The 15,730-nt window shown below is 39.0% G+C and overlaps 1 protein-coding gene across 1 annotated transcript in view; it reads left to right on the top strand.

Annotated features, from left to right (window-relative positions):
• Nucleotides 1-15,730, top strand: part of LOC107555324 (pro-neuregulin-3, membrane-bound isoform-like) — a 377,395-nt gene that overhangs the window by 355,103 nt on the left and 6,562 nt on the right. Inside the window, exons 6-8 of the mRNA XM_016238082.1 lie at nt 7,492-7,594; nt 8,839-8,965; nt 14,047-14,156. Of these exons, the coding sequence (XP_016093568.1) occupies nt 7,492-7,594; nt 8,839-8,965; nt 14,047-14,156 (340 nt within the window). The remainder of the gene's footprint in view (nt 1-7,491; nt 7,595-8,838; nt 8,966-14,046; nt 14,157-15,730) is intronic.

Here is a 15,730-nt window from a genome sequence, read left to right as displayed (position 1 = left end):
CCCTTCGGGTGATCCCACATGTGTATTCTTCCACGGTACGGCTCCCCTCACGGTAAGCCCGTGTCTTTCCCTGGCAGTCGTTCCTCTGCTGCGCTGCTGCGTAGTTATCTCACCCCAGGCAGGTTGAGTCTAACGCAGGGACTTCCATATGTAGTACTGCCCTCCATATGTGTATATGTGTAATTCCACATGATACCTCCTAGGTGCGGGATGTGGCTTCTGTAGCGTCCCAACTGGGTACTCTTTCCCAGTGTTATCCAAAGTACCACTGTATGGAACAGCAGTGGCGGACACCTCTGCCTAGCCACTGTCCTATCTTCCGCCCTAGCTTGTGTGGGGGGACTTGCCGGCTTCCGCAGGGCACTGGAGGGGGTCAGCAATAGTGGCGTTTTCCATACGGATCCCAATTCGTCAGTCACGACTGACGTAACGTAGAACGTGACTGACTGAAAGGGAACGTCTAGGTTAATTGTGTAACCCTCGTTCCCTGAAGGAGGGAACGGAGACGTTACGTACCGTCGCCACAGTTGCTGTACCACCGCTGTACGGCTGGGGCACGTAGTCTCGGCTCCTCAGCGAAAAACTGATGTGCGTTTGCACGCGCTCTCCTTTTATACCCGCGCTGCGGGGCGGGGTGCGTGTGGCGAAACACGCACGCCAACTGTTATTGGCTTGTTTAGTTAACACTCGAAGGTGATTGGGCTCTCGGGCGAGATCCCAATTCGTCAGTCACGACTGACGTAACGTCTCTGTTCCCTCCTTCAGGGAACGAGGGTTACACAAGTAACCTAGACGTTCTCTATGATAATATGCAATATTGAATATGATTTTTTTTTCACAAATGCATAGTTTAGTGTCTAATCTAATTTAATTACTTACGATTCTTTATTAGCCCATTGTTAAGTGACATTTCATATGACTTCAATGCGACATCATCTCGTTCCTTAGAGAGGGAAATGCCTATCTGTTCCCTTTCAGTCAGTCGGTCACTACGAGTCACGTCGTGACCGACGAATTGGGATCTCGCTTCAAGAGACCAATCTACTTTGAGTGTAACTAAACGAGTTAATGCATATTGGCATGCAATTATTGCATCCAGCTGCCGCTGATAACAGCGGGAGCATAAAAAGGCAGCCGGTGCAATGCATACCAGCTTTTCGCTTCGTATGTTGTGCTGTAAGCGGCCATTTCCCCTGTGCACCTCAGCACTAAAAGAGCATTTCTCTAAAAGAGCTCCACAGGTGCGTCTTTGTAAAGATGACGGATCGTCTGTTTAAAGATGCCGTTTCACCTGTGTGTTTCTGGATGCGGTCGTTACCTGGTGCCGGGTGATGGTCACGATCGCTGCCTCACGTTTCTGGGCATGAAGCACGCTGAGGTGGCGTTCGTGGATGAGTCATGTTCCCATTGCGGGAAGATGACCATCTCGGAGCTGCGGGCCAGGCTCTGTTTCCTCCAGGGGGGCGGAGCTCCGTTGCCTCTGCCGCGATCTAGTGCTCGTCCTGGCGGCTGCCGGGCGAGGGCTACTTCCGGCAGTAGCACGGGTGGTTTGAGGTTTACAGTGGTGGCAAACCCCTCAGGGAACCAACCCTCGGGGGCCCACCACTCCTCTAGCGCTTCAGATCCAGTTGAGCATCCAAAGGAACGTGCTGGGCCCTCTTCAAAGAGCGTGCCAGCAGTATCCTTTGGTGCTCCTCCCGACGACCGGATGTCGATCACTGCATCAGAGGGAGAGCTCTCTGGAGAGGAACATTTGGCTGCGCTGCCGCCCTCCAGGGCGGTGGCAAGGCCTGAATTGGATGCGGAGATGTCAGCTATGCTTTCTCGGGCCGCTGAGAGGGTAGGGCTCGAGTGGAAATCTCCACCGCGTCCCGAGCCCTCGAGGCTGGACGATTGGTTTCTCGTGGTGGCTCGCGCTGGTTCTCAGCGTCCCGCCTCGGTGCCTTTCTTCCCAGAGGGGCATGAGGAGCTCACCAGGTCATGGACGGCACCTTTTACTGCCAGAAACCGATCTGCTGGTTTCTCCTCCCTCACCACCCTCGAAGGTGGTGCAGCTAGGGGGTATACGGGGTCCCCCTGGTGGAGCGGTCGGTTGCGATGCAGTTGTGTCATAATACCGCCTCCACCCGGCAGGGCGAACCGTGCCTCCCCTCCCGGGTCTGTAGGTACTCGTCTGGCATGTCCGGCGATGCTTATACGGCCTGTGGAGAAGCTGCGGCCATGGCGCTTTGGTAGGGAATCCCAATTCGTCGGTCACGACGTGACTCGTAGTGACCAACTGAAAGGGAATGTCTCGGTTACGTATGTAACCCTCGTTCCCTGAAGGAGGGAACGGAGACGTCATGTCCCGTCGCCACGGCTGCTGTACCACTGCTGAGCGGCCGGGCCATCGGCTTGGCTCCTCAGCGAAAACCTGGTATGCATTGCACCAACTGCCTTTTTATGCTCACGCTGTGATCAGCGGCAGCTGGATGCAATAATTGCATGCCAAAGTGCATTGGCTCGTTTAGTTACACTCGAAGTAGATTGGTCTCTCGAAGCGAGATCCCAATTCGTCGGTCACGACATGACGTCTCCTTCAAGGAACGAGGGTTACATACGTAACTGAGACGTTTTTTTATTATAGAGCTTGGAAGATTCCCAGAGCTGTAGATCAATGGGTGAGGCAGGGTAACAGGCAGATTAATTTTGTTCACGTTGATTTCCAATATCCGTTGCTGAGGCTCCTGAATGAGAGGAGCCGGCTCTTCGCTCACTTTTATATCTGGATTTCGATTGTTTTTCCTGTTTTCTCTTTGTCCAGTCAAATTCTACAGGATAGATGCACTCACTTGTGTCAGCACACTCATAGACAAGTCGAGAGTAGTCAGAGTAACTGATTTTATCAAGTTAATAACTGAACTGGTAGTTTCAACGCACTACTAGTTCAACGCACTTGTCTGTCTGTCTGTCTCTCTGTTTATCTCTCTATCAAATTCTGAATTATTGAACATCAAAGGGGGCACCCTGCAGCCTGCGCACATGAAAGACTGTGAGACCACATGAAGTTTGTCATTTGAAACAGGGTCTTGTTTTGATTCTGCTGCCTGCAAAAAAAAGAACATTGTGAAGACTGAGACGTGCTTCTCACTATCTTGCACAGCTGTGAGAGTGACAGCTTGTTTAAGCCTTCATTTTAGCATTTATTTTCTATGTTATGGTTTGATAGTTGCCATGTACACACTGCAGAGCTCAGAATGATACCTGTGAAGTCAGTGTCACTTCCTCTTAGCTGTAACGACAAAGAGTGGACTACACTTGATGAAAGAGAGTAGAGTGATTTTGTCTCATTGCGCTGGTAGACGGCATCACAGTATGGTAAGGGGCGTAACATTTCCGTCACACGCTTGAGGTATTCGGCCAATCACAACGCACTGGATAGCTGGCCAATCAGAGCACACCTCGCTTTTCAGAATGATGAGCTTTGTCAAAATCGATGCGTTTCAGAAAGGCGGGGCATAGAGGAGAAACAATAATGTACAGTATGTGGAAAATAATGTGGTTTTTTAACCTTAAACTGCATAAACACATTGCATTACACCAAATACACCAAATCATTTTCTTTTTAACAACGTCATATGACCCCTTTAATGCATAAATTACATGTGATTTTGTTTAGTTGTCTAATGTTTCTTCTTCAGAATCATGAGAGAACCACAACTTCCATTGGGGAAAAAGGTCCAGTTTTTATGTAGCCTGTTGATTTTTGTTCATGGTATTCAGCTCCAATAAATGGTTTGCAAAAAAGAGACACAGGATAAATGTTTGATATTATTTAATCACATTGGAATTATAACTGGGAATCGAAAAGAATTGGAATCGATAAGCAGAATCGGAATCGGAATTGATCAAATTCAGACGATACCCAACCCTAATCTTAACTGCTTACCATGTTACAATTCAGTCATATAATGCACGCAGATGTATATTCTACAAATTGGCTGCTTGTGAGTCAATTCTAGGGGGAATTCACTAAAAATGAGTTGTGCCTCTTAATATCATCATTGGTTTGCATTTCTTGTCTGTAATGTTTTCACACCCTTTTCACTAAAGGAATTATTCAAATCAGATAACCATAACAGCATAAAAATGCCTAAGAAATTAGTACTGGGTGCTGTTTGCATAGTGCAATTCCCCATTTACTATACTGTGGATGATGCATCAGACTACCACTGACATAGTATGCTGGATCTATACAGTATTGCTACACTGAAATCCAGACGCCTAACTCATGTCTGGATATACGCTGATTATAGAGATCTTCTCCATAATTTTAATTACTGCTGCCATGATCACAAGAAAATGTACACAAATGCCTCTTCTAAATAAAACTTGAGTTTATATTACAATGTTAATTATGCAAGGCAAATAGCATGCATTTTATAATAAGCCTCATTTGCATAGAAAGCATGAATGTTTGCTCTGAAAAGAATAATTGGTTAATTTACATTTACAGATTTACTTTCTATGCTGGATTGTGGGTGTTTCATAAATAAGACACAAGGTTTTGCACCAATATGACCCCAATGTTTAGCAAATTCTCCCCTGGGTCTTTTTTTTTTAAATAGTAAACCTTTACAGTGGATGGTTTTTATAGTTAAAAATCAGAGGGAAGTAATGAAATCCTGTATTCTCTGTGAAGGTTATGGGAATCTTAAGGGAAACACAGGTATTCCAGGTTAGCTATAAGTGTTCAAGTTGTGTCTGTGCATGAAGGGGTCGAAAAATGTTATGTGTCTTTGAGATGCCTGCAGCACCACTGAAATGTCAGGTCTCTCACTCATTATCCAGTTCAGTCATGGTTATTAGGCAAGCATGGCTAGCTCACAACATGCCTGGTACCTCTACTAAAAAGTGCACACTCAGGTCACACTTACACACAAAAATAATTAACTCAGAAGTGTGAAAAATACCACATTTCTGTTTACTCTCAGACCTGACAGGTCAGGGGAAAAAAAGCTACATAGAGTTTGCTCTATGTAGTGATGTGTAAAGATAAATTGAAAACCAGCAAACAGATTCCACTGCATTGCTGTCACTGGGTGCGACTTGTCAAAAAAGAACTGTCTAGACTGTCAGGGCAATGGAGCAAAATCTGAATTGTTGAAAAAAGCACTCATATAGTGACTTTTTATTTATTTATATAGGGGTGTCTCTTTATAAGCAAAGTGTATTTATAATACACTATAATACCATTAAAGGTTTTAATGTTTTATGCTTAACCAGGCTGCATTTATTTAATCAAAAATACAGTAATATTGTGAAATTTTAAAAACTGCAATACTCTTCGGGATTCTTTGATGAATAGAAAGTTATAAAGAACAACATTTATTTGAAGGTTTTTTTAGCATTGTAAAAATATATACTGTCACTTTTGATTAGATTAAAACTATTAATTTCACTTTTCAATGATTGTGTGTTATTTATATATATATAAATCCTGAAAATGTTATATGGGCATCATGATAATAATCAGCATCATAATAATAATAATACTTGTCAAACAAAAACCAGCTGGCTCTAGCTGGATTTGGACTTATGAAAATAATCAAATGTACTGCATAAATGTAAAAGCAAACAGTCTCTTTGATTGTGTTTTCAATTTGATTTAGAAATAAAGTGTTTTTTTATTTTATTTATTTATTTGTCATTGTACAGGGACATGTTGGACTTGGATATTTCAAGAGCATTGATGATATGTGTAAAAGTATGGCCATTAATAGCAGGCACAAATAAAAAGAATGGATAAATTAACATAACACCCCACTTTTCCTGCCCATCACTCTCTTCTCTTTGAGAGGATCAGTGATATGTGGAAGAGGATGAGGTAATGTGTAGGAGAGGGCAGAGAATGTAAAGAGAGGATGTGTTAATACATCCCACTTCCTCTTATCTCTCCTCCTTCCTTTTTATGCTTTTTGTATCCCAGGGTTTCCAGTCACTTTAATTATGTGATGGTGGACAAATAGTGGCATGGGAATAATAAGTCAATTTGTGAAGCATCACAATGAATAAATAATGAAAGCAAAAGAAAAAAACTGAGCGATGCTTGATTCGTTTCACAAGGTTTTGCATTTTCATTTCTTAATCTTTTCTGCAAGTTAGTGGACTTACATGAACCTCTGATCTGTTGGATAATCTATTATATCTATATTACCAGAGATACTATAAAGGGGAGGAGAAGGACCACCCATGGAAATATGAATGTGTAAAATCAATATGATGGGTGTAGGATAAAATAAGAAATAATAAATAAAATGATAAAAATGATAAAACCACATGACAAAATTACTGAAACTTCAAGTAAAACTGCAATGAAAACTGAAAACATAAACACTAATTCAACATATTAATAAATATAATAGCAATTATATATTATAATGGTTGGAATAAATAATATAGTGTTTATTTACTCTAGCCTTGAAAAAAAAAGGCTATATATATATAACCATCATCAAACCTAAATTCATGTCACCTTTTTGTCAGATTTTATTCCTGATTTAGAATAATACTACATTATTTCAAACACCTGATTTAGAATAATACTACATTATTTCAAACACCTGATTTAGAATAATACTACATTATTTCAAACAAATCTTGACTGATATTTTTAGGAGATTTTGGTCCTTACACTTTCAAAGCTGTATGCCTATATAACTGCCTGGGGATGTGATAAGGAGTATGATATTACTTCGGGTAGCCATGATGACTCTACCATGTTAATTTCACCTGCAAGGTTAACAATGCGCTTTGAGTCTGACCTTGTAAAGTTCACGATTGTTTTATTACTAGGCACACTCACAGTCATGTAACTGACACATTCATTATACTCCAATGTGTTCAGCGTGAAGTTTGTGGCAGCTCTTGTAGAGTGTGTTGTGTCTGAGTATAATCTGATTGATTGCCTATTAACAGTTGTGAAGACAAGCGTGATTTGCTCTTTCATATGAGAAATGACAGCCGCTATTTTTCACACTTAATAGTGTCCATTTAGTTTTTAACACTTGTCCTGTGCCATCCATCCCCACAAAATATATGAATAAATAAATACCAGCATCTATTACTCGCCTCTTTTCAACAATTCAGTTTCATGACTCCCAGTTTCTGTGTCAACTCATATATACTTAAATATACTTCCATGATCTTTCTTCAGAAAAAACTATCGTCAAAATCAAAAATTTGAGCCAAGGAACTTGAAAATTAGAATGAGTTGATTTGACACTGAATGACCCATTTTGGAAAATTAAGCTCCCGCTAGAGCATCCATGTTTTATTATCTTATTCGAGGCCACCTCTATTACAGCAACAAATATTTAGTGATGTGCTGCGTTCATTGTCATTGTTTCTCTGTAGAAGCATCTCATATGTGCTACATACTTGTTTTTGAATAGCAGCGAATGTTTTGTTTATGTCTCTTCTTGTTTTCTCCTCCTTGTTTCGTCCCAACAGAGAGCAAGGAGGTGTACAAAAGACAAGTGATGTCTATCACATGTATTGCTATGGGGATCAGCTTTCTAGGCACCCTCTGCATGGCTCTCTACTGTCGGAACAAGTAAGTGGACCTCAGAATTAATCAAAGCTTGAGCTGTTCCCCAGAGCATATCATTTGAAAGAAGGGCACTATATAACAAGCTAGAGGAAATAGTGACTGCTATGGAAACCCAGAAACATAATGACTGGAGGTGGGGACGTAATTACTTTCTCATAAAAGCACCCACAGCTCTACTGGCCACCGTTCAAAGGAAATGAATTAAAACATTTTTGACTCATGGCATGCTTCGAATATGTGCTGCTGCTGGTGCTTTTGCTATTCAGCTTTTACAGGCTCGTTGCAACTATTTAATTGAGAAATATATTCACAGTCATTATAGGCTCAAGATGACTGTTTTCCCCCTTTTTAACCCCTCAGAGCTGTATTTAAAAATGCAATTGTTAAAAGACACAGTAACTTCATTCTAGTGAGCTGCCACACTGCCTACTTATTTTTAATTTACTTAAATTTCATTTGAGTAACATGTTTACATCCCCCATCTTGAATATACAAGGACACCTAATTTTAAAAGTGTGATTTCTAGACATTTTACTAGTAATGCCAAGTTGAAAAATATTTTAGCAGGTAAAAAAAATAAAAAGGAGTGCCTAAAACAAGTGGAAACCCTGAAGAACATAAACACTTCTCACATGTCTGGAAAACTATATTTTATTATTTAAGCTTTAGTTATAATTAGTTACTCTTTTAACTGAGTGTCCAGTGATTAAAGTAAGTTTTAAAAACAAAACTATGGTTAGGAGAGTAACTCCTCCCTTTGTAATAGCCTAGAGAGCATATAAAATCCTTTAAAATGCTGCATGTTGTAGGCATAAGAAGGAAAAGGGTAATAATAGTCACATTACACTGAAATTTTGATGGATCTGATCCATGCGGTTGAGTATGTATCCATATTTCACTCATGAGTTGAGTGAAGCATCAGTAAGAGCAACTAACTGCAAGCCAGAGCTCCTGAAGCAAGAAGGGGTGTGTGCAGAACAGCCCAGCAATTTAAATATAACACATGATACAATGAGTGAGTGAACCGACAGAAGAAACAATGATGTAGTGACATTTAAGTGCACCAGTTATTATTTTATCTCCCAGAAAAATAACTATGGGCTGTCTTAACTGTCAGAACATATTCTCACAGATAATGGGTGATGTGTTTGCATGTGAATGAGTCTGCTTGTGTGTGTTTATGTAAATAAATATCCTCATAGCCCATGGTATTTTGGATTCTTATCTAATTATGCTGCCCCCTACAGGAGAAGAAGAGAAAAGCTCCATGCACACTTGAAAGAGAGCCGTAGCCAGAAAAACTACAACCTCACCTCATGCAGCCTGGCCCCTAAACCCAGCCTTAGGCCTCAGCAAGGCCTGCAGCTCCTGAGCGTAAGCACTTTTGGCCCCTTTTTTACCTTGCAGTAATGTATGATTTGTATCCGGATGGTATATTCTTGAACTGGATTGCATTTATATCTTGCCTTCTAGTCTGTCTCTTCTATTGTGATCAGACTTTTAATAGACCCTATGACATTTCTTTTCTTTTTTTTCTTTGAAAACGAAGTGTCCTGTGTTGACACATTGCCTATTGAAACAGGAATCCTTGGACATATCAAAAGGATTTTCTTTTTAAAGAAAATTCTCAAAAGACATTACATCACAGCTGTTGTCATGAACAATTAGGTTTGCCAAACAAATAAGACCCTAAACAGGCTGCATTGCCTGAGATAAACTTTAAGAGTTAATTTATTCAGTGTCTGCTTACAAATCCTTCAAAATCACTTTATTATGTGCGCCGTCTGAACTGTTATTATGGCTATTTATGTTTTGGTTGTTTTTTTTGTTTGTTTTTTCAAATTGTTGCATATAACCTACATTTGAAATTATACACTTGTTCATTATAAGTAGTAGTAGTAGAAGTAGTAGTAGTTAGCTATGTTTTTCAAACTAACTGTTCAACATGCTAGCCAACTTGCTTGCTATTGGCAGGCAGTATAAGGGTGAAGAGCGTTCGCATTCAGGGCAGCATTTGAGTAATCATAAGTTTGCATGATGGGTCATCATAAGTATTTTCGTTCCAATTTCACAAAAAGAGAGACTATACTATATGTTTACTGCATTTATATATTTATTTTGTTAACTATTAGAAGTATGATAGCATACAGATGGCTTGAAAGCTAAAATACATGGACTAAAACAGTGGTTCTGAACCAGGGGGTCGGAGCCCACTAAGGGGCCCCAAGAATTTCTTAAAATTAAGTTTAGTTATATTAATATAATCATAATTAAAATGCTGACGAATAAGAAAACAATAAAAATGTGATATACAGCATTAAACTGATCATATTTTTGAGTTTGTTTAATTTTAGGTACATATCAGTTTAGATGTGAGGGCCTTTGAATATTAGAAGTCAAATATTGTAAAGGTTGAGAACAACTGGACTATGAGCCACAAAACTCCAGATTTGATCTCATGGAGTCATTAATGTAATCAAGTGCGATATACAGCATTAAACTGATCATATTTTTGAGTTTGTTTAATTTTAGGTACATATCAGTTTAGATGTGAGGGCCTTTGAATATTAGAAGTCAAATATTATAAAAGGTTGAGAACAACTGGACTATGAGCCACAAAACTCCAGATTTGATCTCATGGAGTCATTAATGTAATCAAGTGCAATCTGATTTTGATGTGATCGCTGAAAATTCACGTTAAAAGGGATTCAAATCCACATCTCTGGATTTTCTGCTCATCAGCAATTAGAAGCAAGAACAGCTGACACTTTACACTGCTCGACTCATTGTAACAAGGCTCTGTCACAGCTATTCAGGGTGTGCAAGGACAGACACACTAATAATGGTAGTCACACTAGTCCATCATTGAGGGTTTGTGATTACTGCATCATTCTCTGTCTTTCTAGCTCAGAAACTTTGCGCCAGTCCAGTGTCCTAGAGAATGAAGACAGTTTGTTACCTTCCCTGTGTCATCACTTTCTCAATCACTCCAACTAGAAGATCCATCACAGATAAGCTGATACAGGCTATTTGCATTGAAAACTGGTAATTCAAATGTCATTTAAACCCAGTGAGATGTTTAATCGCTACAGCAATGGCACACTGTCAGAAGACATGCAAATGCCAGCCAAAGCAATCAAAACTAGTCTACTGACAAGGATAGACCAGCTTTTGACACATGATGTTAGTTTGTTTTTTCATTGTTAGATGTTAGTTACTTTTTCTTTCAGTAATGGTATGATATGCAATAAATATAGGATGGAGTGACTTTTGCATATATGCATTAGAGAAACCTCTGGTAGAAATATCTGTAAAACTCAGAAGATTACTGATGTAAGATATGTTTCCATCTCATCTCAAATTCCATCCTAACCTTTCCCTCTATATATATTTCATAAGCACCTCACTCTTTCTGGTGCACCGTTCGCTGAAAGTTCAGCCCATGGGCATATAAACAAACATTTATTAATACACTGGTAACACACAGCTTGCCTTGTCTAGAATGATATTTTAGGCTAGCGTGTGCCAGGTAAATGTGAATTTTTGTTGTTTGCTTTGCCCCTGCATACCACAAAGTTTTTTACTATAGGTGTGAAATATTTATTGATTTGCAGCTGACATGAGGTTGAGCAGGAAGAACAATTCACAGCTCTCTGAACTCATGTAACACATTTACCACAGAAACTCTTCACTGGCATGACATTTAATCAGTTACTATCTACAGTAGCATTGGACAGATCATGCAGATCACACACACACTCAAGTTACAGTGGGTGATGGTCTTGCATGTCTTGCAATTAAAACATCCATTACTAACCAGCGTGTATTCAGCCTTATGCAACTCTGTTCAAAGCAGGTCCATTAAAAAGCTTTGAACACCCAATGAGCTCATTATTGGCCATACGTCCCATGTACAGTATTTGCCCCTGTTGGCTGTATAACAGTCACACTGTGAGGAACTCACGTGTACGGCTTTCATATGTGCCATTATGATGTCTGAGGTGATCTCTGCAGTGCTATTTTGAAATACATTTTGTAGAATACTCTTTTATAAGTCTCAATTTTTAGCTCTTTTGTATAGTACCCTTTTGTCCAATATGCTCATTACCTTTCTTATCAACATTTCAGGATGCATCACATGTTCTGCCCATTAGCTGCATATTCCTCCTCAGATGCATTGACAATAATATTTCAATATCAGTTTGCTGACCTCCTTTTCCAAACATTCTAAGCAGTTTGTTGCTTATACGGTCTAAGATTGTGAGCACTTTTTGTGAATTACCCTTGATAAAATATCAATATGTTTCATAATACAGTAGAACCTGCTTGATACCTGCACATTAGTCTTAATCAGATTTTAAAAATGAGAATTCGGGCTATATATAAAATTTGTAGTATGTTTTCTCTAAACTTTAGGGCATTTTGGCTGAATTCACCTGATTAATTTAACAGCTAAGTAGTCTATTCAAGCATGTTTGTTTAAAAGCATTTTCTGGAAATGTAGGTGGCTGTGCTTCGAAAAAGAAAGAAAATGCATCTTCAAAGATCAGAAAGATGTGCTTTCAAAATATTTCGATTGAAGTCACTTTTGATTGCCTGAACAGGTTCTTTTGAGTGCAGTCAAATTGCATCTCTAAGGGAAAAGAAATTGACTGCTTCAGTAATGATAGGCTTCTAGCTTTTCTAATACTAGTTACCTATGTGATAAAGGGTTGACCTTAAATTCAGAAATGACTATTTCTATCTTTGAATGAATCAGACAGCTTTTTTAAACCTTTTGAGGGAAATGAATTTTAAGACTTTTGCTCTGAGACATAACTTTGCTTTTGTGAAACAGTATGGCCATCATACTAATGCCAGAATATGTTTGGGTCTGAGCAAAAACAATGTGAACTAACGGTTGATTTCATATTGCACACCATGGACTACAAAATATAAAATGACCATTTTAGCAAACCATATTCTATACCTTTTTTGAATATTCGACTTTTATTTTCTCTCTGAATTCACATAAACCTGTTATTAGTTAGATTGCCTTACCAACACTTCCTCCCACTGTTTTATTTCTACTCTCTCTCTTGCTCCCTCTCTTCGTCTGTATAAATCTTATACTCTCTAGCTCCTTCCCACTCACCTGATATTTTCAATAGTGCATTTACTGTCTTTACAAGTCGCTACATCATACAGCTATGCAATTATTAGAATAGAGCAAGAGATGGCCATAACATAATAACAAAACATAACAGCATTGCATTAGATAACTGGTTAAATGCTCAGAGTGTGTCAACCATATATAAAAGTCTCAAGTAATCATGCACTAGTTTTTGTTTTGAGTTAAAAGACTAGGGTTTATGTAAGTGATTTTAAACATATGACTCAATTTCGCGTGGGTTACATTTCACATATGTATTGCCATCTTACTTCAGCCCAGGTTTGAGAAAAAAAGGCAAGCTTACTGCAAATGTAATTTCTTTGTCAAAGCAGTGTCAATATTCAGCAGTGTCAGCAGTCTGTCAATATCACAGACACAAGAGGCTTCCTCCAAGCTACTGTTATATCACAATTGAATAAAGTCCTGTAGGCTGGGATGTTACATGATGCATTCAAATCTGTAAAGATGCTCCCAGTCATCATTTGCAGAGCAGAACATAATGAGTTGCTAAATTATGCACATACACTGCATATTTTTAAGTAATTACAATAAAGTTTCAGTCTTCCCTGTAGCTCAAACAGCATGGTGCTAGCAATGGAAAAGTCATGAATTGGATTCCCAAGGAATGCATAAACTGTTGAAATGTATACTTTGAGTGCAATGTAAGTTGCTTTGGAAAAAAAAGCATCTGCCAAATGTAAAAGAGGAAAGTAAAAGGGAAAAAAAACGTAGTTTCTTCTGCACTGCACATATTGTTCCCACACAAGTTCCATTAGAGGAAGATGTTGGGACATTGCTTGGATTTACATAGTCCTGAAAGTGCTATATTATCCAATTAGAGTGACTCTTGTGTCCTTCTCTGATCCCCCATCAGCCATCAGTTCTTCTCCTCCTGTACACTCCCCCTCTCTCTCTTCTCTTCCACTCGAAACTGTGGAGTGAAGGTGGGATAGTGGAGGAGATTAAGTATCTCTCTGACATTTAGATCATTGTGTGCATTCTGCTCGAAGCAGAAATGGGTTTTTATGAGGAAGACTTTCAAGGTGTGAAATTTAAATTGGATTTGTCTGCAGGTTCCATAGTGGTCTGTTGGTTTATCTGAGTATCAGTGGAACCCCGGCCGCTGACTCTGTCAAAGACAAGAATCAAAGCGAAGAGTTAAGCAGAAGCCTGAGCTGCTCTTGCATGCTGGATGCATTATCCAACTTGTATTAATTAAATGTTTAGATGACAGAGCATAGCATTGCCCATAGACAACGATGTAGAATGTTTAACATTTGTCTTCTTTTTGTGACTTTTGCAGTATTATAAACCCACAAGGTCCTCGCCACCACATGTTCAAGAGTCTAGTTTCGTTCAGAGCACTGCTGCCGCTACCAATCCACAGGGCACATTGACAGGAAAACACCCCAGGTATGAATCATCATAAAAAAGCATCTTTTTATCCTTCTAAAAAATAACTTTTTCCATGCTAATTTAATGGCATTGAAAGAAATTTTGACAATGTATGAAATCCTCATTCCTCTGTCAAAAAGCTCTGAGGAGAGAAATTAAATTTTCATCCATTGCAGTGCACCCAGTGACTATGGTACAATTACTGAATAGTAAGAAAATTATAATAGTTCTAAATGGCAATACATACATTAATATGCACTTCTGTAATAGTGTCAACATAAATGGCAGAGTAGCACTATATGGAGATAAATTTCACTGGGACGACATGTAATTTACCAGTCCAGTCCTTGTTATAATCAGTTTTCTGGTGCAATACAATATGGCAGCTTCATGTTTTGATTTTGCTCACTAAGGCTGAATTTATTTGACCAAAAATACAATAAAAACTGAAAATGAATACAGTTTAAAATAACTTTTAAAATTTAATTAATTACCGTGATGGCAAAGCTGAATTTTCAGCAGCCATTACTCCAGTCTTCAGTGCCACATGATCCTTCATAAATAATTATAATATGCTGATTTGGTGCTCAATAAACATTACTTATTAGTATTCATGATGAAAATGTTTTTCGTTTTTTTTTTTCCTTTGATGAATAGAAAGTTTAAAAACAGCACTTATTTGAAATAGAAAACTGTCGTAATACGAACATAGAGTTGTGGTGTGTTGGGGGGTTTTATGGAGGGGTGGGAATGGTCTGTAATAGCAGAGACACAAAGCCTTTCAGACTTGTTTAATCCTCATGCATTCCTCAAATCTAAACATTAAGCCCTGATTCCACTCTCTGTTTTTGTTTGTGGCTCAGTGCACTCTTGCAATCATATATATGTATTTTTATTTTTTCTGTGATGACATGTAATTTGTTTGCAAACAGCCTTTTGCCCCCTGTCCCACCCCTCCCCAACTGCTCGTGTCGTCAAATGATCATCACAATCTAACTGATTGCTCTTGACTCAGGGTAAGGAAGGATTTAAATATGCAGTGAATTATCGCTCTGTTGGAGACTTATCTAAAATCAAGCATGAATTCCTCTTCAGGCTATTTTAACCAAATATTCAAATGTGTGCTCCTTACTGCCAGCGGTCTGATAGGTCAATTAATCTCTATGTTAATGTGGCCCCATTCAGTGGTAACGTATATGTACAACATCTCCCCGTAGTTTGCCTAGCAGTATCACATAAATATCTAATTGGGAACAAGGTGACTCATTGGTAATGTGCTCCATTTTTTAATGATAGAGGAAATATATCTAGTAAATCATTTTTTATGAAGTCTGCAGGTGTGTAAACTAAAGACTGCATTCCTGAGTACTGTTTATTCCCAGTGCCTTTCTCAGAGAGCTTTATGAAAACATGTCCTGCTTTGTAAAACATTCAGCACACAAGATGGAGACAAAGAGAAAGTGAGAGTGTAAAGTATTTCTAACATAAGAATGCCATGGAATGGGACAGAAAATCTCTGCGAGAAATCGGTATAGTGGCTTTGCTTTGTTCTGAGTCACGTGTGCTTATATATCTATATATATATATATATA

Source organism: Sinocyclocheilus grahami, unplaced genomic scaffold, assembly GCF_001515645.1.
Source record: "Sinocyclocheilus grahami isolate Dianchi unplaced genomic scaffold, SAMN03320097.WGS_v1.1 scaffold531.1, whole genome shotgun sequence".
NCBI lineage: Eukaryota > Metazoa > Chordata > Actinopteri > Cypriniformes > Cyprinidae > Sinocyclocheilus > Sinocyclocheilus grahami.
This window is presented reverse-complemented; position numbering and strand designations above follow the sequence as displayed.